This window comes from Trichosurus vulpecula, chromosome 2 (genome assembly GCF_011100635.1).
Source record: "Trichosurus vulpecula isolate mTriVul1 chromosome 2, mTriVul1.pri, whole genome shotgun sequence".
Taxonomy (NCBI): Eukaryota; Metazoa; Chordata; class Mammalia; order Diprotodontia; family Phalangeridae; genus Trichosurus; species Trichosurus vulpecula.
The window spans coordinates 338627739-338650321 of record NC_050574.1 but is presented as its reverse complement, the minus strand read 5'-3'; the positions used below and the strand labels follow the sequence as shown (position 1 = coordinate 338650321).

The following is a 22583-nucleotide window of genomic DNA, read 5'->3' as shown; positions in this document are numbered from 1 at the left end:
CATTCTTGATGAAAAGACCAGAGCTGAATAGAAAATTTGACTTTCAAAAACAACTCAAGAGAAGCATAAAAAGGTTGACAGGAAACCGAATGATAAGAGATTTAATAAGATTAAGCTATTTACATTCCTACATAGGAAGATGATGCTTGTAACTCATAAGAACTTTCTCATTATTGTGGTAGTTAGAAGGAGTACATATGTGTATGTATGTGTATGTGTGTGTGTGTACAGACAGAGGGCACAGGTGTGAGTTGAATATGAAGGGATGATGTCTAAAAAATAAAATTAAGGATTGAGAGAAGAATGTACTGGGAGAAAGGGAGAGGTAGAATGAGGTAAATTATCTCATATAAAAGAGGCAAGCAAAAGCTTTTACAGTGGAGGAGAAGAGGGGGGAGGTGAGGGTAAGTGAGTGAACCTTACTCTCATCAGAATTGGCTCAAAGAGGGAATAACATACACACTCAATTGGGTACAGAAATTTATCTTAGAGGGGCAGAGCCAAGATGGCAGCTGGAAAGCAGGGACTTGCCTAGGGCTCTCCCCCAGGATCCTCCAAACACCGACAAAAAATGGCTCTGAACAAATTCTAGAACTGCAGAACCCATAAAATAGCAGAGGGAAGCAGGGCTCCAGGCCACGACAGCCTGGATGGTCACTGGGTAAGGTCTGTTGCACAGGGGTGGAAGTGGAGTGGAGCAGAGCCCAGTGTGGGCTGTGCCTGGACCAACCAGACTGTGAGCCAGGTGGAACAGCCCCTAGCGCCCTGAATCAGTAAGCTGTGGCAGTTACCAGACTTCTCAACCCACCAACACCTAACACAACAGAGAAGGTTAGTGGGAAAAAACTGAGGGTACAGAGTGAAAGGAGTTCATGGTTCAGCCACTACCCCGGGGTCAGCGGAGGTGGTGCAGCTACAGAACTACAGCTGCAGTTGCTTCTGGCCCCAGGCCCACCTGGTGGGAGGAAATACGTGGCAGATCAGAGCAGGAGTGCAGAGCCCGCTCAGATCTGAGTCGCGGTCCAGGTTGGTGGTTCTTAGGGGAGGAGTAGTGCTGGTGCGGCAGAGCTTGCTGTGTAGAAATAGCTCTAAAAACAACAGCATAGCCCCTCAAGCTTGGGACAAAGAACTCTATACTCTACAAACAGTCATACCCCAACAAAAAACGCAAGGGTTAAGTAGTTGGCAGGGAACATGGCCAGGCAGCGAAAACAGACTCAGATTCAGACTCAGACTTTGGAATCTTTCTTTGGTGGCAGAGAAGACCAAAACATATAGCCAGAAGAAGTCAACAAAGTCAAAGAGTCTACATCAAAAGCCTCCAAGAAAAACAGGAACTGCTCTCAAGCCATGGAAGAGTTCAAAAAGGATTTGGAAAAGCAAGTTAGAGAAGTAGAGGAAAAATTGGGAAGAGAAATGAGAATGATGCAAGAAAACCATGAAAAACAATCAATGACATGCTAAAGGAGATCCTAAAAATACTGAAGAAAATAACACCTTAAAAAAGACTAACTCAAATGGCAAAAGAGCTCCAAAAAGCCAATGAGGAGAAGAATGCCTTGAAAGGCAGAATTAGCCAAATGGAAAAGGAGGTCCAAAAGACCACTGAAGCAAATGCTACCTTAAAAATTAGATTGGAGCAAGTGGAAGCTGGTGACTTTAGGAGAAATCAAGATATTATAGAACAGAACCAAAGGAATGAAAAAATGGAAGACAATGTGAAATATCTCACTGGAAAAATCACTGACCTGGAAAATAGATCCAGGAGAGATAATTTTAAAATTATTGGACTACCTAAAAGCCATGATCAAAAAAAGAGCCTAGACATCATCTTTCAAGCAATTATCAAGGAGAGCTGCCCTGATATTCTAGAGCCAGAGGGTAAAATAGAAACTGAAAGAATCCACCAATTGCCTCCTGACAAAGATCCCAAAAAGAAAACTCCTAGGAATATTATTGCCAAATTCCAGAGCTCCGAGATCAAGGAGAAAATGCTGCAAGCAGCCAGAAAGAAACAATTTGAGTATTGTGGAAACACAATCAGGATAACACAGGATCTAGCAGCTTCCACATTAAGGGACTGAAGGGCTTGGAATATGATATTCCGAAGGTCAATGGAGCTAGGATTAAAACCTAGAATCGCCTACCCAGCAAAACTGAGTATCGTGCTCCAAGACAAAATATGGACTTTCAATAAAATAGAGGACTTTCAAGCTTTCTCAATGAAAAGACCAGAGCTGAATAGAAAATTTGACTTTCAAACACAAGAATCAAGAGAAGCATGAAAAGGTAAACAAAAAAGAGAAATCATAAAGGACTTACTAAAGTTGAACTGTTTTGTTTACATTCCTACATGGAAAGATGATGTGTATGATTCATGAGACCTCAGTATTAGGGTAGCTGAAGGGAATATAAACATATAAATATGGATATATATATATATATATGCATATATATATATATATATACATATACACATACACACACACAGAGGGCACAGGGTGAGTTCAATATGAAGGGATAATACCTAAAAAATAAAATCAATTTAAGGGATGAGAGAGGAGAGGAATATACTGAGAGAGGGAGAAAGGGAGAGATAGAATGGGGTAAATTATCTTACATAAAAGAGGCAAGAAAAGCAGTTCTGTTGGTAGGGAAGAGGGAGCAGGTGAAGGGGAATGAGTGAATCTTGCTCTCATCTGATTTGACTTGAGGAGGGAATACCATACACACTCAATTGGGTATCTTACCCCACAGGAAAGAAGAAGGAAGGAGATAAAAAAGGGGGGATGATAGAAGGGAGGGCAGATAGGGGGAGGAAGTAATCAAAAGCAAACACTTTCGAAAAGGGACAGGGTCAAGGGAGAAAACTGAATAAATGGGGATAGGATAGGAAGGACCAAAATATAGTTAGTCTTTCACAACATGAGTATTGTGGAAGGGTTTTTCATAATGATACACATGTGGCCTATGTTGAATTGCTTGTCGTCTTAGGGAGGGTGGTTGGGGAGGGAAGAGGGGAGAGAATTTGTAACTCAAAGTTTTAAAAGCAGATGTTCAAAAAAAAAGTTTTTGCATGCAACTAGGAAATAAGATACACAGGCAATGGGGAATATAAATCTATCTTGCCCTACAAAAAAGTAAGGGAAAAGGGGATGGGGAGGAGTGGAATGACAGAAGGGAGAGCTGACTGGGAAATGGGCCAGTCAGAATATATGCCATCTTGGTGTGGGGGGAGGGTAGAAATGGGGAAAAAATTTGTAATTCAAACTTGTGAAAATCAATGCTTAAAACTAAGATATTAAATAAATAAAAACTCATAAGGAAAAAAAACAATGACTGTTAAATTCATAGTAAAAGAAAATTTAAAATAAAGCTTTATGGTAGTTGTCAGAATAAAAAAAAGAAATTTATCTGACCCTATAAGAAAGTAGGAGAGGAAGGGGCTAAGAGAAAGAGAGGGCAGACTGGGGGAGGAGTAGTCAGAAACAAAACACTTTTAAGGAAGGACAGGGTGAAAAGATAGAGAGAATAGAATAAATGGGGTGGGAAATAGGACTGAGGAAAATACATTTAGCTATAGTAACAGTGAAAAAAATTTGAAGCAGATTTATCTGAGAAAGGCCACATTTCTCAATCACATAGAGAACTGAGTCAAAATTATTTTAAAAAAAGAGCCATTCTCTAATTGATAAAGGATCAAAAGATATGAACAGTTTTCAGATGAAATAATCAAAGCTATCTCTAAATTTGTGAAAAAATGCTTTAATTTACTATTGATTGGAGAAATGCAAATTAAAACAATTCTGAGGCACTTCCTCATACCCATTAGACTGGCTAATAGGACAGAAAAAGAAAATGAAAAATGTTGGAGGGGATGTGGTAAAAATGAGACATTAATCTAGTGTTGGAGACAGACTCAACAATTGTGTATAATAATTTGAAACTGTGCCCAAAGGTTTTATAAAACCATGCATACCCTTTGACCCAGTAATGTCACTACTAAGTCTGTTTCCCAAAAGAGATAAAAAACAAGAAAAGGACCTATATGTATGCAAATATTTATAGCAATTCTTTTTGGGGGGGGGGCAAAGAAATGGAAATTGAGGGATGCTCATCAATTGGGGAATGGCTGAGCAAATTATGGTATGTGATTATGATAAGAATTCTGTTTGCTATAAGAAATGATGATCAGGATGTTCTCAGAAAAACCTGGAAACACTTACATGATCTGATGCAAAGTGAAGTGTACTGTGTACAAAGTAACAGCAATGTTGTGTGATGATTGGCTGTGAATTACTTAGCTATTTTCAGCAATATAATGATCCAAGACAACTCTGAAGGACTTATGATGAAAAATGCTATCCATCCCCAAAGAAAGAACTGATAGTGTCTGAATACACTATTTTAACTTGGTTTATTTTTCTTGAGGGTTTTTTTGGTCTATGTTTTCTTTCACACTTTATTATTGTGGAAATGTTTTGCATGACTACACATGTATAAACTATATCTAATTGCTAGCTTTCTCAATGGGAGAGGGGGGTGGGGAAAGAGGAGGGGAGAGAATTTGGAATTCAAAGTTTTAAAAAGGAATGTTAAAAATTGTTTTTACGTATAACTGGAGAAAAACAAAATGCTAAATACAGTAAGAAAGAAAGGAAGAAAGGAAAGGAAGAAAGAGGAGGAAAGAAAGAAAGAAAGAAAGAAAGAAAGAAAGAAAGAAAGAAAGAAAGAAAGAAAGGAAGGAAGGAAGGAAGGAAGGAAGAAGGGAGGGAGGGAGGGAAGGAAGGAAGGAAGGAAGAAAAAGAAAGAAAGAAAGAAAGAAAGAAAGAAAGAAAGAAAGAAAGAAAGAAAGAAAGAAGGAAAGAAGGAAAGAAGGAAAGAAGGAAAGGAAGGAAGGAAGGAAGGAAGGAAGGAAGGAAGGAAGGAAGGAAGGAAGGAAGGAAGGAAGAAAGCTGCCTTTGGTTGGGTGCACTTTGTGGGTCAGTATCCTTTCAAAACCATAGCCTACAAGCCCCCACCAGTATGTTCATTTTTAGCAGGCCAACCAAAGAATACATTCAGATAAAAAGATGTTTAGTCGAACAGCGTAATAACATAAATGACAAGAAATATCTCCCACATATGTATGAGGGTATACTCTCTCATAGGTTACCACACAACCAGTAGAGGAGTACAGGTTGTGTTTGTCCTTCATTCTTGAAGAGGACCATGACACCAGGGAGATGATGACATGACTCACAGTTGACTTTGAGCAAGGGAGAGCTGACACATGATGAGAGAACACATATGTGTGGTCAGGGAATACACTCAGCCTGACATGCCTATAAAGAACATCCATGGCTAAAGACATGTGACCAAGAAAAGCCATTTCTCTCATGCTATAGAGTCACTGATACCCCCTGGTGATGTCATCAAATTGTTCTCTGCTCTCTTTCTGCTGGTCATTTCCACTGAGTTATTCTCTGCCAAGCTTTCCTGCTGAGCTGCTGCTGCTGCTCTTTGCTGCTCTCTGCTGGCCATCACTTGTAAGGTGGCTTCCTAATTTACCTGCTGCCCTCTGCAGGTTTTCAGTTGTGACAGGTTTTTTGTGGGGTTCCCCCCACCAGCTTCTTGCTCTGCTGTCATCACTAGGGCTACTGTCATGGATCTTCTCCCCAGAGTCAGCTTTTAGTTCTTTTGTGATGTGAACCCTACTTGTACCCAGCCATCTAGCTAAAGAAGTCTTTAGAAATTTTGTCTTTTGAACACCATTTCTTCTGTTGCTGCTCAGTGTCCCTGAGTTTGGACTTTTATATTAGTTACGGTCTAAAATTCCTCCTAACTCCTGTCATGTCTTTTGATTGCTAAGAACCCTTCAAATCATCTCAGTGACTCCACTTAGCAAAACTGCTAAGGAGTTGGATGAAACTGGGGTGGGGAGATTCCTTTCTGCTGTTCCCTGTCATAATAATGCCCTTGGTTACTATGCAAATCAGTTTGAGATCAAGGTGTAACAACAGTGCTACTTGCCACTACTGTACCTGTGTAAGACCAATAACACCAGCACACAGGAGGGCTGCTAGCACAGGTTTTTTGATCTGCTTTTCTAAGGAAAGCAACTTTAAGGAGTTAACAATCTCACTTTAATTAAACATACATATATCATTTACTTAGTTTGGGGGAAAAGTCAGCACCCTGAACTTCAGAGTAAATACAAACAGAAATTACAAGCAGAAATTATCTAAACAGATCAACAGAAAAGTTTCTGTCTGACCATAGAAATACATACATAGTTACCAGATAAGCACCAATATCTGGGTTTTCAAAGCCAGGGGGCTCCTTTATGGCTACCCAGAGTCTTGTCTGGTCAAATCACATGACACTTTTCCAGTGAGTGAGCCCCAAACAAAATGCTAACCTCAGAGTATATATACACTTCTTCAGGGTTAGAGTGCTTTACACTTCTTGAGGGTTTCACACCTCTTGTGACTTAATTAGCAAAAGGGTGTGGGCCTTCCTACAAACAAAGGCAAGACTCAGGCAAAGGCACTTGACTGCCTTAGTGCTGAGAAGCACTCCAAAACAAAAGACAACAAAAGTCCCACTTTGCTTGCCCTTACACAAGGCTGGTAGTGTCATGTTCTTTGCCCTATTTCCCACTAGCAACCAAACTTGCTGAGCTCCCAACAGATTGAATCAATCGACAAATATTTATCGAGCATTTATTATGTGCAAAGCACTGTGGAAGGCACTGAGGTACTCTGAATACCAACTTGTCCCAATGCAGCACAGACCCAATAGATCTGGGCTCAGCAGAAAAGGGGTAAGGTCCACAGTCTTACAGAAGCAAAGCATAGGTTTGGGTAGGGTGCAACATATGCCTCCCTTTTCTGGGCCATTGTGGGACTGTACTGAGAACTGTGGGACTCAGAAAAACATTGGTGGAAGTTCTCAGAGATCAACATCTCTACAACCTTGGGGATTCAGAGTAGAGAGTGCTTCCAAGTCAGAAACTAATAGAGGAGCTTCCTTGTATTCTACTCTTTCTGTAAGTAGGCCCAGCTAGACCCTCTTCTCTTCAGTTGCCACCCCAAACTCAAGTCTCTACCTACAGCTCCCTCTAGCTCAGATAGCTGATGTAAATTAGATTTACCCCTATGGAAGCCACAGTCTTTCTGAGTTTAGAGGAGGGTGGGCTGGGGATAATATGTAGTTATTCCTGGGCTTAGCACATGCTAGCTGGGATGGCCTGGGGAAAGAGGAACGATCCTGAGCTCAATAGATCAGAGCATTTGCTCATGGTGGTATTCAAGGGCTAAGGGAATAGACTTCCCAGCTCCTCTTCTCCCCTTTGTGCAGTGATCATGTCCGATGCAGCGGTGGAGCAGAGGAGAGCCCTGATCAAGAGAAAGAAGAGAGAACAGCTGGAGACTCAGGCTCTGGAAGTCAAGAAGTTAACAGAAGAGCAGGAGAAGATGATCCTGGAACTCATGGATGCTCAAAAGAAAACCTTTGATTCCACATTTTCCCATTTCGAGAGTTTCTACGTAAGAGAATTAAGCACTTGGTGCTTCAGAATTGCATCCTTCATTGTACTATTAGCAAACCTTGTTCCTCACACCCCACCCCCCAATCCAGGCAAGTGATATGAAACTGGGTCTAAGTTGTAAATGAAGTGAAAACCAGAAGACACCCCATTCTCCCTCCTCCCTTAGGGTTATGGGCATGTGATAGGCTTAATGTACTGTCAGGCTTCTCTGGAATTGTAAGTTTGAATAGTCACAGGCTATGGTTTGTTTCTTTGCTCTGAGACCATGGCAAAGTATGGTCCAGAGTGATATACCCATGTTCAGAAGCTCATCACCTTGTCCCATTGTAGAGGCTAAGAAATGGGAAGCAAAGGGATCTTAGACACAATGACATAATCCAGCCTCCTCATTTTGCAGATGATGAAAATGAGTCTCAAAGACATCAAGTAATGATGATGATGGTGATAACTAGTATTTATGTAGTGCTTTAGGACTTGGATTGCATTGTCATGTGTTATCTCATTTAATCCATACAGCAAGCCTGGGAGGTAGGTGCTAAATTATTCCCATTTTACGGTTGAAGAAATTGAAGTAGTCAGAGGTTGACTGCCCTAGGATCACACATCTAGTGAGTGTCTGAGGTTGGTTTTGAGCTCAGGTCTTCCCGACTCCAAGGCATCTAGTTGCCTGTATAAGCTATTAGCCACTGGGATTCAATCCCAGGTTTCCTGATTCTCAGTCAAAAACACTTTGGACTATACCATACTATCTTTTTTTCCTACACAGAAATATCTTCATATAGTATGACTGCAGAGATGTGCAATATGTGTATACCCATCTAGAGTCATCTTTGTACTAGCAGCTGACATTCATTGTGGTTGGTATATATCTGTGTAATGTGACTGATGGGCGTAAATGTCCTTGCTTTTTTTCCTCCTCTTCCTTCCCTCTCCTCCTCTTCCCTCCCCTCTCTTCCCCTTCCCCCCTCCTCCTCTTTCTTTCCCCCTCCTCTCCCCTTCCCTCATGTCTCCTCCCCTCCCTTCTCCTCCTCTTCCTTCTCCTTCCCTTCCTTCCTCTCCCCTCCTCTCCCCTTCTCTCCCCTTTCTTCCCCTTCCCTTCCTTTCCCTTCTCTTGTAATGATTTGTTTCCCAGATGCCAGAAGTACAGAGCAGAGACCCTGTGGTTCCCAAGTCCATTGCCAGTTCAGAGGAAAAAGCCACTACGTTGCAAAGTCTCACCAAATCATTCACCCCTCTCTCTGTGCGACTACATTGTCGAGATGGCAGAACCTGGAGCTACAATCCCTCAAAGGATGGGTCAGAGAAAGTGTTCTTTTCCTTTTTGCCCCACATGGCCAACACGTCAACCTACGTGTTTAAAGGCATCATCAATTTTGCCAAAGTCCTCTCCTGCTTCCGGTAGGATATGGGGATATACTGGGGAAAGATGGTATAGGAAGAGGCAAAAAATGGCATCAGGTGGTCAACAAATATTTATTAAGCACTATGTGTCAAGTACCATGTGACTATACTAAATGCTAGAGAAATTGGTAAGGGCAGGTATGAAATGGCTCTAAGGTGAGCCTTCCTTCCTCTGAATGTGGATGAGATATCAGTATTCTCAGGGCTCTCTGCTTGTTTTTGGACAGCCAAGATTCAGGTTTTTCCCATGAAAAGGAAGGAAACTTGTGACCACTTGGTATCATTTAGCAAATAGAAGAGATTTGGAAGGGAGCTCTGAGCAGAGGGTCACAGGCAACTTGTCCCTAATGAGAGGTTGGGAAGGCTGGGTAGGGAGTGTTGATTACCCAGCATTGAGCAACCTACCATCAGGTGTCCTAAATTCATATGATGTTGCCACCAACACCCCACTTACCCTCTCTTGTCAGCCAAAGGCTGGGGGCACGAAGAAAGGGAGGAGGCTCCAAGACTGTTAAAGGAGGTGACTTTAGAAATCATCTAATCCACTCCCTGATCATATAGGTGGTGCCCTCCAGTGGTAAGTGACTTCCCCAAAGTCACACAGGGAGAAAGTAGAAGAGTTGGCATTGGCATCCAAGTCTGCCAATTCCAAATCCAGGACTTTGTTGCCAGCGATGGAGGCAGTGACCTCCTGGACCTGGGATGAACCTCAGAGATCCTTCAGCAGTTTGCTTGGGAATGGGGAGAACCTGGGGGTCACCTTCCACCACTCTTGGTCAGGGGATACTGTGTTTGGCCATGGATGTGTTAAGGCTGTGGATGGCTGCTTGATTTCCTTATACTTGAACAACAGGTCTTGGGTTCTTGAGTAAGAATACAAACATGTCCTTTAGGAGTTGAATGGAAAAGACTTTGACTTTAATAGCAGAGTAGAAACAGATTTTATTGAGATTAATCCATTTCCTATCCTGTCCCAATAATCTACCTATTAAGGCCCTTGTCACTGTTTTGGGCACCCATGGGCAACAGATTGTGTGCGTGTCTGTGCCTAGTGGTCAGAGACGCAGATGGATCAATGAGGAAACGGAAACTCACTTGACTTGCGCTCCTTTGGTGGTCTGGGAAGTTTTCCCCATTGCTGGTTTGCTTCTGCCAACTCTGTTGGGTACAGGAGGAGACAAGGCTGAACTGAGCTATTCTGGGCTAAGCTGGGCTGGATTTACTCCCTCTGCTCCTACTCTCATCCTTTGCCTGGTTTCCACAAACGGGTGCTCAGAAAGGATTGGGAAAGGAGAATCCCCGCTCAATGAATGGGGAGCTGGTTGGACAGTATACTAGGTTTGTTAAAAAGACAGGGACATGGAGAGAATGGCTGCAGCGACACTGGCAATTTTCTTTTTTAAACGTTGTCTCTACGCCAGAGAGCCGCATAAGTTTTGTCTGCACAGCCCCGCCATTTTGACTGAATTGACGAGCTAATTTGACGGATTTCCCTCCCTATGGAACTGATTAATTGCTTGGCATTATATAATGCAAGCCAAGGTGGTGGTGATTTGCCAGTATAAGCCACAAACTGCCCTCAAAGAGCTTACAGTCTAGTTGGGCATATCAAGTGTAAACCCGTAACAATAAGAATATCTGATTTTTTTTCAGCTTCACATATGTTTTAACAGTTAATGGGCTACTTTCTCCCTCCCTTCTCTCAGAGAATTGTCTATTGAGGACCAGATTTCTCTATTGAAAGGGGCCATGGTTGAGCTGTTCATACTGCGCTTCAATACGGTGTTCAATGCAGAGACTGGAACCTGGGACTGTGGTCGATTTTCCTACCAGTTAGATGATCCTGTAGCAGGCACGTGATTGGTCTTCTCCTATCATCACATGAGTACAGAGCCAGAACTAGCTATTTTTGCTGCTCGGGCAAGTAGCAGCAAAACATGACTGGGGGCAGCAGTGTGAAGTGCACCCTCAGATGCTAGTGGGGAGACAGCTGGAGGGTGTGGGAAGTGGATGTCAGGTAGTGGAATAGCTCCCCTGTGGTACAGCTATCAGTCATGCCTTCCACAGCCAGAGGTGTGCTGGAGAAGGCCCAAACTCAAGAGCTGTTGTTAAATTATCAGTGTTAGAATTTACAGTTTGGAAATGGGCAAATGCTACACATTAAGTAAAAGCTTAATTTATTGTTTTGTTGATTGGCTAGACTTAAGGAAGTACTGGAGAAAATGTTGATAATTCAGACTAAACTTAAAAGTGTGCCATGGGTATTTTTTTTCCTTCTGGAGAGCTGGTTGGTTAACATTTGTCAGCAGTGAGCTCTCTATAGTTTCTTATTTCAATTATTCTTACTAAGTAAGTGTTAAGTTTAGTTGTTTCTGTGCTGGTGAAGGATTGCAAATGCTTATGGGATCATTGATATAGGGCTTGGGACCTCTAAATCTATCTAGCCTACCTCTTTTCTTTTATGTATGACAGCACTGAAGCTAGGGAGGTTACGACTTTCCCAAGGTCACACAAGCAGTGAGCATCATCATAAGCAGGATTTGAACTCAGGTCCTCTAAATCCAAACGAATGCCAGTCAGCACCCTCTACCTTTTTGTACCCAGAGTGAAAAATGCCTTTTGCCTCATCTTACAATGCCTTTCAATTTTACATGAGTCCACCTAATGGAACTCTCTGGCTTTCTTTAAGCCCCAACTAAACTCTCCCCTTCTACAGGAAGCCTTTCCCAGCTCCTCTTAATTTCAGTGCCTTCCCTCTGTTTATTATACCCCTATTTATTTATTAATCCTTGTCATCCCTATTTATTTATTTAACCCTATGAATACGGTTTGTTTGCATATATTTGTTTGCATATTGTCTTCCCCTTCTTAGATTATAAGCTCCTTGAAGGCAGGGACTTTCACCTTTTTTTTTTTGTATCCCTAGCACCTGACACAGTGCCTGGTACATAGTGGGCACTAAATAAATGTTTATTGACTGACTGACCCCATTCCCAGAGAAACTGGAAAGGGTGAAGAGGGAGAGGAAGCAGAGTGGAAGGAAAGGGGCTCACAATCCCAGGTGTCAAAGTCTCTGACAAAGAAGGTCCTCCTCTGGTGTGATGTTGTGAGAGCCGGGGCTCTCTGGGAAGCCTGTTCTTGGCAATAAGGTGCTCACTTAGTTATATGGTCAGGGATGCTACTTGAGGAGGGTTGAAAGATTGGACCTACCTTGACTGACAGCCGCTCTCTTCCTGGGCTTTGCAGCAAACACGCAGCAGTATCTTCTGGAGCCTGTGCTGAGATTACACTACATGTTGAAGAAGCTGCAGCTACAGGATGAAGAGTATGTGCTAATGCAAGCCATCTCCCTGTTCTCCCCAGGTACGCAGCCCAGCGCCACTCCCTGCCTTCAGTCTCAGCCCCGACTCAGTCCAAGGCAGGTTCAAACTTGAGGGGAGCTACCATCACAATCTTCAGTGAATAGTCCTGTTAGCCAGCTACTTAGGAGGTCTCTTTCCTGTCTTGTCTCTGTCTTTAGTCTCCCTCTGTCTCTCCTTCTCTCTCTATAGACACACATTATATATTGTATAAAATATATAAATATGTGTATATATATATACACATATGATTGTCTTTGTCTCTTTACTCTCTCCCTCCCTCCCTCTCTCTCTCACTCCCTCCCTCTCCCCCCCTCCTCCTCCCTCTCCCTCTCCCTCTTCTTTTTCCTCTCCCTCTCCGTCTGTCTCTCAATATATAGATATAGATCTCTTTAGAAAGATCTCTATAGACAAATAAATATAGAGATTATATACGTATATGTATGTATGTGTGTAAATATATACGTATAAGAGATAGGCAGTTCTATTATATGTTAGGACTAAGTATCTTCCTCTCTCTTCTCTCTCTCTCTCTCTCTCTCTCTCTCTCTCTCTCTCTCTCTCTCTCTCTCTCAATATATATGTATACACATAGAAACACCAGAGACATACACATGTATATACACACATATATACAAAATATTTAAGACTGTCTCTTTTCTCTCATCTCTAACATACACATACACATACACACATACACATCTTATACAACTTTGCCTATTTTAGAGCCCCAAAATCATACAGCCATGGTGTTGTGTCTCCCTGCAGTCCCCAAGTGTGTACAAGGAGAGGGAGCTTCCCTCCAAGGAAGTGCCCTGTGCTTGGGTTTCCTGGGGCTGGGGCTCCCCAGGAGAGGGGCTGAAGAGAAATCTCTCCCTGGGCTTCTTTCCCTCGAAAAAGGCTATGTGGCAAAGTCAGAGGGCGATTGGCAGCACAGTCCACATCTCTCTCTCTTCCTTCATTATCCAAGCCCATGATTTCATGAGACAAAGTCACCTTGTCATGCTAGGGTGAAAGGTGTCAAGCTTGGGGAAGGGGAGCAGTTTCTCCATCTTAACAGCCCAGAGATTTCCCTCGCTCCTGCCCCTTCCTTAGATCGACCAGGCGTGGTCCAGCGTTGTGTTGTGGATCAGCTGCAGCAGAGATACACCATGACATTGAAAGCCTACATAGAATGCAAGCGGCCTCAGCCAGAGAACCGGTGAGTGAGGTCAGCCAGGCGCTGCCACCCCATAGAAAAGGCCCCCAGAGTGAACTTCTTGGCTCCATTCCAGGGTGGTGGGTTTATGCAGTGCTTGACATTGGTTGCTGTTCTCCATGTCTATGGGGGAAGGTTACTAGGGATTGACTGGGAGAAATCAATTAAACAGAAAGCATTTATTAAGCACTTACTGTGTGCCTGGCACTGTATTGGGCTCCGAATACATGTACATAGAATGAAACAATCCCTACTTTGAAATGGGGGCTGTAACAAATACATGCATAAGTATATACAGAATAAATACAAAGTACCGTAATTAAATACAAGGTAGTTTGGGAGGGACTTTGGCAGTAGTGTAGGACAGGCTAAAGTGGAGGGAGACTGGGGGCATGGAGACCAATATGTTCAAAAATCTGGCAAGGGAGGATTAGTTCTTGAACCAAGTTTAGTAACTATGTGAGTGAAGAGAATAGAAAAGATGTGAGAGCCTGGGTTTTTGCTGGTCACACTTTTCTTCTTGTTACCCTCTTCTTTCTGGATTTTCTAGGCACAGCTTTCTCCTGGTTGTCTGGCTGCTCCTTTTTAGACTCCATTGCTGGTTGGACAGTGACCAGAAATGTTGATCCTGGTCATCCCTGCTACCTGGGGATGCTTCGCAAGGATCTTTCCAGGATTCTCTTCTTTTCTCCTCTGTGCTATTTCTCTTGGTGATTTCATCAGCAACCAGGGATTCAGTTGTTGTCTCTATGCTAATGACTTCCTGATTTACTATCCAGCCCTAAACTCTCTCCAAAATTTCCAGACTACATCTCAAACTGGATGTCCCATGGACACCTTGAAGTACATATCCAAAACTAAACTCAGTATCTTTCCCTTCAAACCTTCCCCTCTTCCTAACTTTCCTATTATTGTTCGGGGTACTACACAGGCTCACAACCTAGTCCTCATCTTCAACTTCTCACTCCCCCTTGTCTCCCATATCCAGCCAAGTCTTGTCGATTTTACTTTTGTAAATTCTCTCATCCATGACCCTTCTGTCCTCTGCCATGGCCATCACCCTGCCAGTCCTCATCATCTCATGCCTAGACTATTGCAAAAACCTGCATGTGGGCCCGTCTGCCTCAAGTGTTCCTCAACTCCAGTTCATCCTCCACTCAGCTGTCAAATTCACCTTCCTAAAACACATATGTGACCATGTTACACTCCCTCTTCAATAAAGCTCCAGTAGCTCCCTATTGCCTCCAGCATCAAATCTAAATTCCTTTGTTTGTCATCTAGAGCCCTTCAGAACCTCCAGAACCTCTCCTACCTTTCCAGTATTCTTATACCTTACTCCCATGTACTCTTCAATCCAGTGACACTGGCTACTTTGCTGTTCCTTGCAGAAGGTACCATATCTCTTGACTCCAGGCATTTTCACTGGCTATTCCCCAAGTCTAGCATTCTCTCCCTTCTTCTTTTTGCCTCCTGACTTCCCTGACTTTCTTCAAGTGCCAGCTAAAAATCTCACCTTCTGTAAGAAGTCTTTCCTGGTTCCCCTTAATGCTAGTACTTTCTCTCTGTAGATTACCTTCAATTTACTCTTTATTTAATATATATTATATGTATATTCTTGTTTCACTTAGTTATTTGAAGGTTGTCTCTCCCATTAGAGTGTAGCTCCTTGTCAACAGGGACTGTCATTTGCCTTTCTTTGTATCCCCAACAAGACAGTGCCTGACACAGTAGGTTTTTAATGAATGCTTAGTGACTGGCTGCCCATTGGGAACCAAGGGAGTTGTCAGCACCAAGGGAGCTGAGCAGGGCAGGGAGGATTTATGTCTGCTGGTGTGTGGGGACGTTGCTGCTTATGCCCCAGGAGCAAGGAAAAGACTTTGATTTGTGAGACCGCTCACTTGTGCATCCTGGCCTGCTCTTATTTCTCTTTTACTCACGTGAAAGCCAATACTGAACAAGACTATCCTGGGATCTTGCAGAAGATGGAAACTGAGAACAATGTCTGAGTAGTGAGTGTGGAGACACTGAATCAAATATAGTTCCCCGGCAAAGACAAGCCTAACAGGATGAAAGTGTTTGTTGACCTCTGGTGTGAGGTTACTTAGGCAAGTCCACATGTATTAGGTGGGGGTAGCACGGCATATTGGATAGTGCACTGGACTTGAAGCAATGAAGACCTGGGTTCAAATTTTGCCTTAGACACTTACTGGCTGTGTGACCCTGGGCAAGGCACTGAACTTCTCTGGAGTCTCCTCATCTATAAAGATCAGAGGATTGGACTCCAGGACCTCTAGATCTGTAATCTTATTGGATATGTTTTGGAGGTGACTCTAACACCAACACTCTCAATTCAGGTTTGATGTTGGGGGACGAAATGAGAGACTAAAAAGTTGTTAAACGGTCGACAAAATGAAGTTAACCCTTGACCTAACCTCCACCCCCTCCCCTCACCATGGAAATGTTTTGGTCATCAGTGGTGAAGGACATGGCGACCGATTCAAGTGGTCTTCAGAAATCCACCAAGTTCCATGGCCCCAGATTCCAAGTGGCTGGGAATTTTGTGCCCTTAGATGACCAGATACCAACAAAGCTGGGGCCACTTGTGTCCTGTGGGCAGCTTTGTCTTCTTTGTATGTAAAGCCTCCCCATGTTGTGGGTGGGAGGAAAGAAATGCCTTAGGGAAACAACTAGGCTTATCACAATGTGGCAAATGCTAAAGGCTTGAACCTCTACTAGCTATCCAAGTTTTCAGGCCATAGCAAGCTATATCGATGCCTACTATATTCTCAACCCTGTACTAGGTGCCATAGAAGACATAGACAAAGAAGCTTGCCATTAAGAAGCTATTACTCTTGTTGGAGAGACAAGACTAACATAAAAACCCCAAAGAAGCAATGTAAGATGATTAGTGTAGATTGTGTGGTCTAGACATTAAATCCTGTGGTAGGTCAAGGGACAGGAAGGTCAATAGGACCTTGAGTGGTCAGGAAATGTTTCCCAGTCTACTTTGGAAGATGCTGAGGAGCTAGCTGGGCAGTAAAGAGAGGAGGAGGAATTTCAGGTAGAGGAACAAAGAACGAGGTTGGAGAAGTCAAGAAATGTCAGGACATGGGAGAGTTTCTGGAGCAAAGAAAGGGTGAATGCTGGGGAACAGTGGTAGAGCTAAGGTAGGGCTGGATATGGAGGCCCCTAAAGTCAAATGGAAGAGTTTAGGAAAAAAGGAACCACTGGAGTTCCTGTGCCTCATCACGGCGTGGACGTAATTTGGGGTTCTTGGAAGTTGAGTGAGTGAAATATAGCTGCAGCCAGGCCTTGTCACATCGGAGGAGGTCCAGTGATGGACCGACTGTGTGCTTGTCTTTCACAGGCCAGCCTCGCTCATCAGCAGAGGTGTGGCCATGGCAATTCATGTAATTGTCCATTAAGATGAAGATGGGGTAGGACCTGCACTCATGGTGGGTCTCCTTACACAGATGAAATCACAGATTCCAGAAATACTGAATTATGGAGTTTTATTAACTTAGTGGTTTGTCAAATGTAACAGATCAGAGGATCATAGAGCCAGTAGGGACCTTAGAGGCCACGTCCAACCCCTTCATTTCACAGATGGGGAAACTGAGGCCAAAAGTCATTTAAGTGACTTGCCAAGGATCACACAGTTAGTAAGCATTTGATGTGGGGTTGAACCCAGCCCTTCTTGACTTCAGGCCCAGTGCTTACACCAATGTACCATGTTGCCTCTCATATCTGACTCTGTTGACCAGGCTTGATCAGATTGTCATGGATATCCCATGGCTGGGCCTTGGCTATTGGTCAAAACTTAAAGAGTCTCAATCGACTTTTTTATTGTATTACATTATGGAAATGCCTATTTTATTCCATAAATTAAAAATAAAATTAACTTTGAAAAATCAGAGTCTACCAGGGCTTGCCCTGAAGGAAAGAATGAGGAGGCTCCCAGAAGCTGAGTCCTGTTTTTTGATCCCTACTGGCTAAGGGATTACAGCTTGCATGGGATAGGTTCATTAATGAGCAACAGGAAGAGTGTGCAGACTCTCAACTATAACCAGGAGCTTTTTATCCAGTGACTCTTGACTATTGCTCAGAGAAATGAAACCCTCTCCTATAATGTGTGTTCCCCACTCCAAATCTACCCTCAATGATACTGGGGCACCATTGGACTCCTAGGACAAAGGATGAGGGTGGGGTGGGGAAGGAGAAACCAACCACAAATTCCACAGCATTTCCTAATTTTTTCATCTATGCCCTCTCTTTCCCTCACCCTTTGTCCTTTCTCTTCCCTTCCCTGCCCCACTGCCTACCCTATAGTTTCTTGTTTCTGAAGATCATAGCCATCCTTACAGAGCTCCGAAGCGTCAATGCCCAGCATACCCAGAAGCTGCTGAAGCTTCAAGACATCCATCCCTTTGCCACCCCCCTCATGCGGGAGATATTCAACATAATGGAAAACTGAACAGTCAGATCACTTGGAATGCTGTCTAGCACCAAGCAGCCAGTGTACCTCTAACAACCAAGGCTCCAGCTGTCAACCCTTGGATGGACAGAAATCAGCAAGAGTCAATATCACTCTATGCTCTGACCTTCGAGGTCCAGCCTTAACTTCTTGGATTTGTCTTAGACCTTCAATCCTTTCAGAACTCATTCCCATCTGACTTTCCTGGAGAAAAGTGATTATTCTCTGAGGTACCACCTCACACCTATTGGATTGGCTAATATGACAGAAAGGGAAAATGATAAATGTTGGAGAAGATGTGGAAAAATTAGAATACTAATACATTATTGTGGAGTTGTGAATTGATCCAACCATTCTGGAGAGCAATTTGGAACTATGCCCAAATGGCTATAAAACTGTGCATACCCTTTGATCCAGCAATACCACTACTAGGTCTATGTCCCAAAGAGATCATAAAAAAGGGAAAAGGACCCATATGTACAAATATATTTATAGCAGCCCTTTTTGTAGTGGCAAAGAATGGGAAATTGAGGGGATGTCCATTAATTGGGGAATGGATGGACAAGTTGTGGTATATGGATGTAATGGAATACTACTGTGCTACAAGAAATGATGAGCAGGTAGATTTCAGAAAAACTTGGAAAGACTTAACATGAACTGATGCTGAGTGAAGTGAGCAGAAGCGGGAGAACATTGTATACAGTAACAGCCACATCGTGAAATGACTAACTTTGATAGACTTAGGTCTTCTCAGCAATACAGTGATCTTAAACAATTCCAAAAGACTCATGATGGAAAATGCTGATCCACATCCAGAGAAAGAACTATGAGGCTGAATGCAGATCAAAGCAGACTATTTTTACTTTTTTTGTTTTTTTCTTTCTCATGGTTTTTTCTTTTGTTCTGATTCTTCTTTCACAACATGACTAATATGGAAATATGTTTAATATGATTGTACATGTGAAAAAAAGAAAAGTGATTGTTTCCCCCTGAGTCTGTGCCTCTACCTCACCCTTCATTTGTAGATACTGAAGCAATTGGCCTGGCAACTCTCTGGCTTATGAGGGCTGCAGCGGAAAAATTTTTCTCCAGAAAAGATGTTGCTGGTCCGCGGATGGAATTCCAGTGAGATATGGTGGGGGTGCCCTGTGAGGAAGGGCTGGGCAGACTCAAAGCTCGGGTTTGTGTCTGTGGGACTACATCTCCACCTATATACATTAGTACCTCATTCATCACTTCCTCCACTCTTGCTCCTACTTCTTGCTACATAAACCCAGCCTCCATCTTCTTCCATCTACTTGTCCAGATTATCCCATACCTGCTCTGCATGTGAGCTCCTGGATTTGTGTGCATTGGCGTGGGTGTGTGTGCACATGCATACGTGTACTCCTGACTGCATCTGTGGGAATAATAATTAAAGATATTGATTTCTCCTGGTAGATACCCATCCTCCTGCCATGTGGCAGGGAGCTCTACATTAGAGGCATACTCTGCAGCCAGCATATTTACTTGTACTCAGCCTCCAAAGTGGGGCGGCTAGGTGGTGTAGTGGGTAGAGCACTGGGCCTGGAGTTAGGAAAACCTGAATTCAAATCTGGCCTCAGACACTGACTAGCTGTGTGACCCTGGGCAAGTTAATCCTGTTTGCCTCAGTTTCCTCATCCATATAATGAGCTAGAGAAGGAAATGGCAAACCACTCCAGTATCTTTGCCAAGAAAACCCCAAATGGGGCCAAGAAGAGTTGGACGCAACTGAAACATGAAGAACAAACCTCTGAAGTAGGAATATTGGTATATGGCTGTGTGTGCACATGTGTGTATATATACATATTTACACACACACATATATACATACACATACATATATGTATATACACACACATACACATAGGTATATATACATATATTTACACACATACATACACTTGTGTGTGTGTGTGTGTATATATATATATATATATACACATATCTGTTCCTCTTTCTGTGTATTCACAGACTACACATATCATCAGCATTATAAGAGAATTGATGACACATGTGTTCCAATCTTAGCTAAAGCGTTAATATCTTTTGTATTATCCTTGAAAAATGGTCATCCAGGGGCAGCTAGGTGGTACAGTGAGTAGAGCATGGCCCTGGAGTCAGGAGGACCTGAGTTAAAATGTGACCTCAGATACTTGACACACTAACTAGCTGTGTGACCTTGGGCAACTCACTTAACCCCAACTGCCCTGCCTTCTCCCCTCCAAAAAAAAAAAGAAAAATGGTCATCCAGCCTCTGCTTAAACACTTCCAGTGACAGGAGGTTCATTGCCCACTAAGGCAACCCATTCCCTTCTAATTGCTAGGCGATCTAAGCAGACTCTATCCCCTTGTAACATCTACCACTGATCCTAGTTCTTTCCCTTGGGTCAAGCCAGACAAACCCAGCCTTTCTTCCGCATGACAATCTTTCAGATACTTCAAGGCATCTATCACCTTTCCCCCCAAGTATTCCCTTCCTCAAGTTATCACCGAAGGCTATTGACATGTGGTAAGGTCTCCAGTCCCCTATGCCTTCTGGTTGCCCTCCTCTGGATGTCATTCGGCTTGTCAGAGTCCTAGTATATCTTCACTTATCCTTGTATATTTGGAGGTGTTTGCCTGGGTATGCATGCAGTTGTTCATCTCTCTGAGGTCTAGATATGAATCTGCATAGGTATTGTAGAAATAGGGTACACTTTTGAAGAGGGTATTTATCTAGCAGGAGAAAATCTCTGTGTGGTCATATTTACCTTTGTGCCTATCTTTGTGCCTCTGTACTTATATTTCCACTGGTTGATATATCTGTATATCAGAGGTATTTTTATGAAGAATAATGGTCACATTCAGCTAATGCCCCTGACAGAGAACAATCAGCAAATTCTCTTTTGATATTTCTACCCCCCAAATGAAGTTTTATTCAGAGAGAGCTGCCTTGAGTGTGATATATTGATTGTGACCAATTAGTACATGAAAATGTGCTTGAATTTCCACAAGTTACTTTGCAATGTCATGAAATCATTTCACATCAAGAAATTTAGCCAAGTGTTTGTAGTTTCCTTTAAGGCAGAAGTATTTAATTAAACATTAATTAGCCCTAGAAACGAATGCATAACATTTCCAGTAATTTTGAAGCCATGGATTGGGATTTCCTCTAGATTGGGGAAAAAATAAATTTTTCAAAAAAGGTACATATATGGAAACATCATATTTTTAGAAGTAGAAAAGACCTTTGAAGCTATCTAGGCCAGTTCTTTCGCTTTATATACAGACAGGGAAATTTGGATGCAGAGAGGTGATGTGAGCCACCCCGGTCACACAGTGGCAGAACCAGGATTTAAATTCAGGACTCCTGATTCACCAGGCCATTATTTTCTCCTCCTGCTCATCATGCTGCTTAGTTCCTTCTTTTTTCTTCTGGAGGATGGTAACAAGAAGAAAAATGAAAATTGAAATTCATGCAATACCTTTTTTTTGCATCCTTTGCAAATTTAAAAGTCAATTCATTGTTTTAGTAACAGAAAAATGTATTAGGTATATTTTGGTTTCTTCATAAAATGACAATACCTGCTCAGTATATTAAGTTGAAAGTCTAGTCTATTCAGACAATAGCTATGAATTTTCTAATTGAATTTACTTCTGTGATTTTTTTCTGTTTCAAATTTTTGTGACAAAGAGAAAACTGCTAAAGATCGTGTCATCTCTTAGTTTTTATCAGTTGCTGACTTTATAATAAGAGAAGGGAAATTACTAGGTTTTTGGATTTTGGATTTTCACATATTTCAGAGAGTCTGAGGGCTACAAAAGACTGTAGAGAAAGCACTCTTTCAGAAAAGGAAAGTCAAAAGAGCTCCCCTCCCCAAACTTACAGAGTGTCACTTTTGCTACACGAAACTTTGTCAAATCAGGCTCGTTTGGAAATGCATATGTCATTGGACAATATTTGCAAATCCTGTGGGTTCTCCCCCATGCTCCCACCCCTGAACAACCAAATCTAGAGAAATTTCAACTTTTATCATTCAACAAAGAAGTAGATGTCCTTTGGAATCCTTTGTGGATTTCAAGGTCATAGGACCTTTCTCTCAAGTCTTTAGACTCTGACTCTTTTCTGTCCCAGGCCTTCTGTGTAAAGACATGGGAGCTCCTTGTATTAAATCTCTGCAGGTAGAAGTGGATGCTACTCATTGCTGACGTCCACTCCTAAACCTCCTCAGGACAGGAACTTCTCTACCAGCACTTAGTCCAGGGGTTCTTAACCTTTATATATGCCAAAGTCCCCTCTGGTGGCCTGATGAATGGCAAACTTTCTCAGAATAATATTTTTAAATGCATAAATTAAAATACATAAAATCCGAAAGGAAACCAATTACACTGAAATAAAGATGTCCTAGGTCAAAACTCAACAGCAGAAGTAACGTAATGAGGTAAGCCCCTAATTAAACATTTGATATGGAGAGAAAGAAGGCTGAGATGACAAGCCAAGTGTCCCTAACCTTCTCCCCCTAACTTTTTTTTCCTGAACTAAAATCATAAGAACATAGAACTTAGAACTGGAGAGGTCCTGCCTTGCTTCCATGAGGATACCGAACCCAGAGAGTT

General features: G+C 42.5%; 1 protein-coding gene across 1 annotated transcript in view; it reads left to right on the top strand.

Moving 5' to 3' along the window:
- Positions 1 to 18260, top strand: part of NR1I2 (nuclear receptor subfamily 1 group I member 2) — a 38299-nt gene extending 20039 nt beyond the window's left edge. Inside the window, exons 4-9 of the mRNA XM_036744109.1 lie at positions 7342 to 7529; positions 8664 to 8929; positions 10639 to 10784; positions 12179 to 12295; positions 13387 to 13492; positions 17819 to 18260. Coding sequence (XP_036600004.1) covers positions 7342 to 7529; positions 8664 to 8929; positions 10639 to 10784; positions 12179 to 12295; positions 13387 to 13492; positions 17819 to 17963 — 968 coding nt within the window. The 3' untranslated portion in view covers positions 17964 to 18260. The remainder of the gene's footprint in view (positions 1 to 7341; positions 7530 to 8663; positions 8930 to 10638; positions 10785 to 12178; positions 12296 to 13386; positions 13493 to 17818) is intronic.
- The last annotated feature ends 4323 nt before the right edge of the window (positions 18261 to 22583 follow it).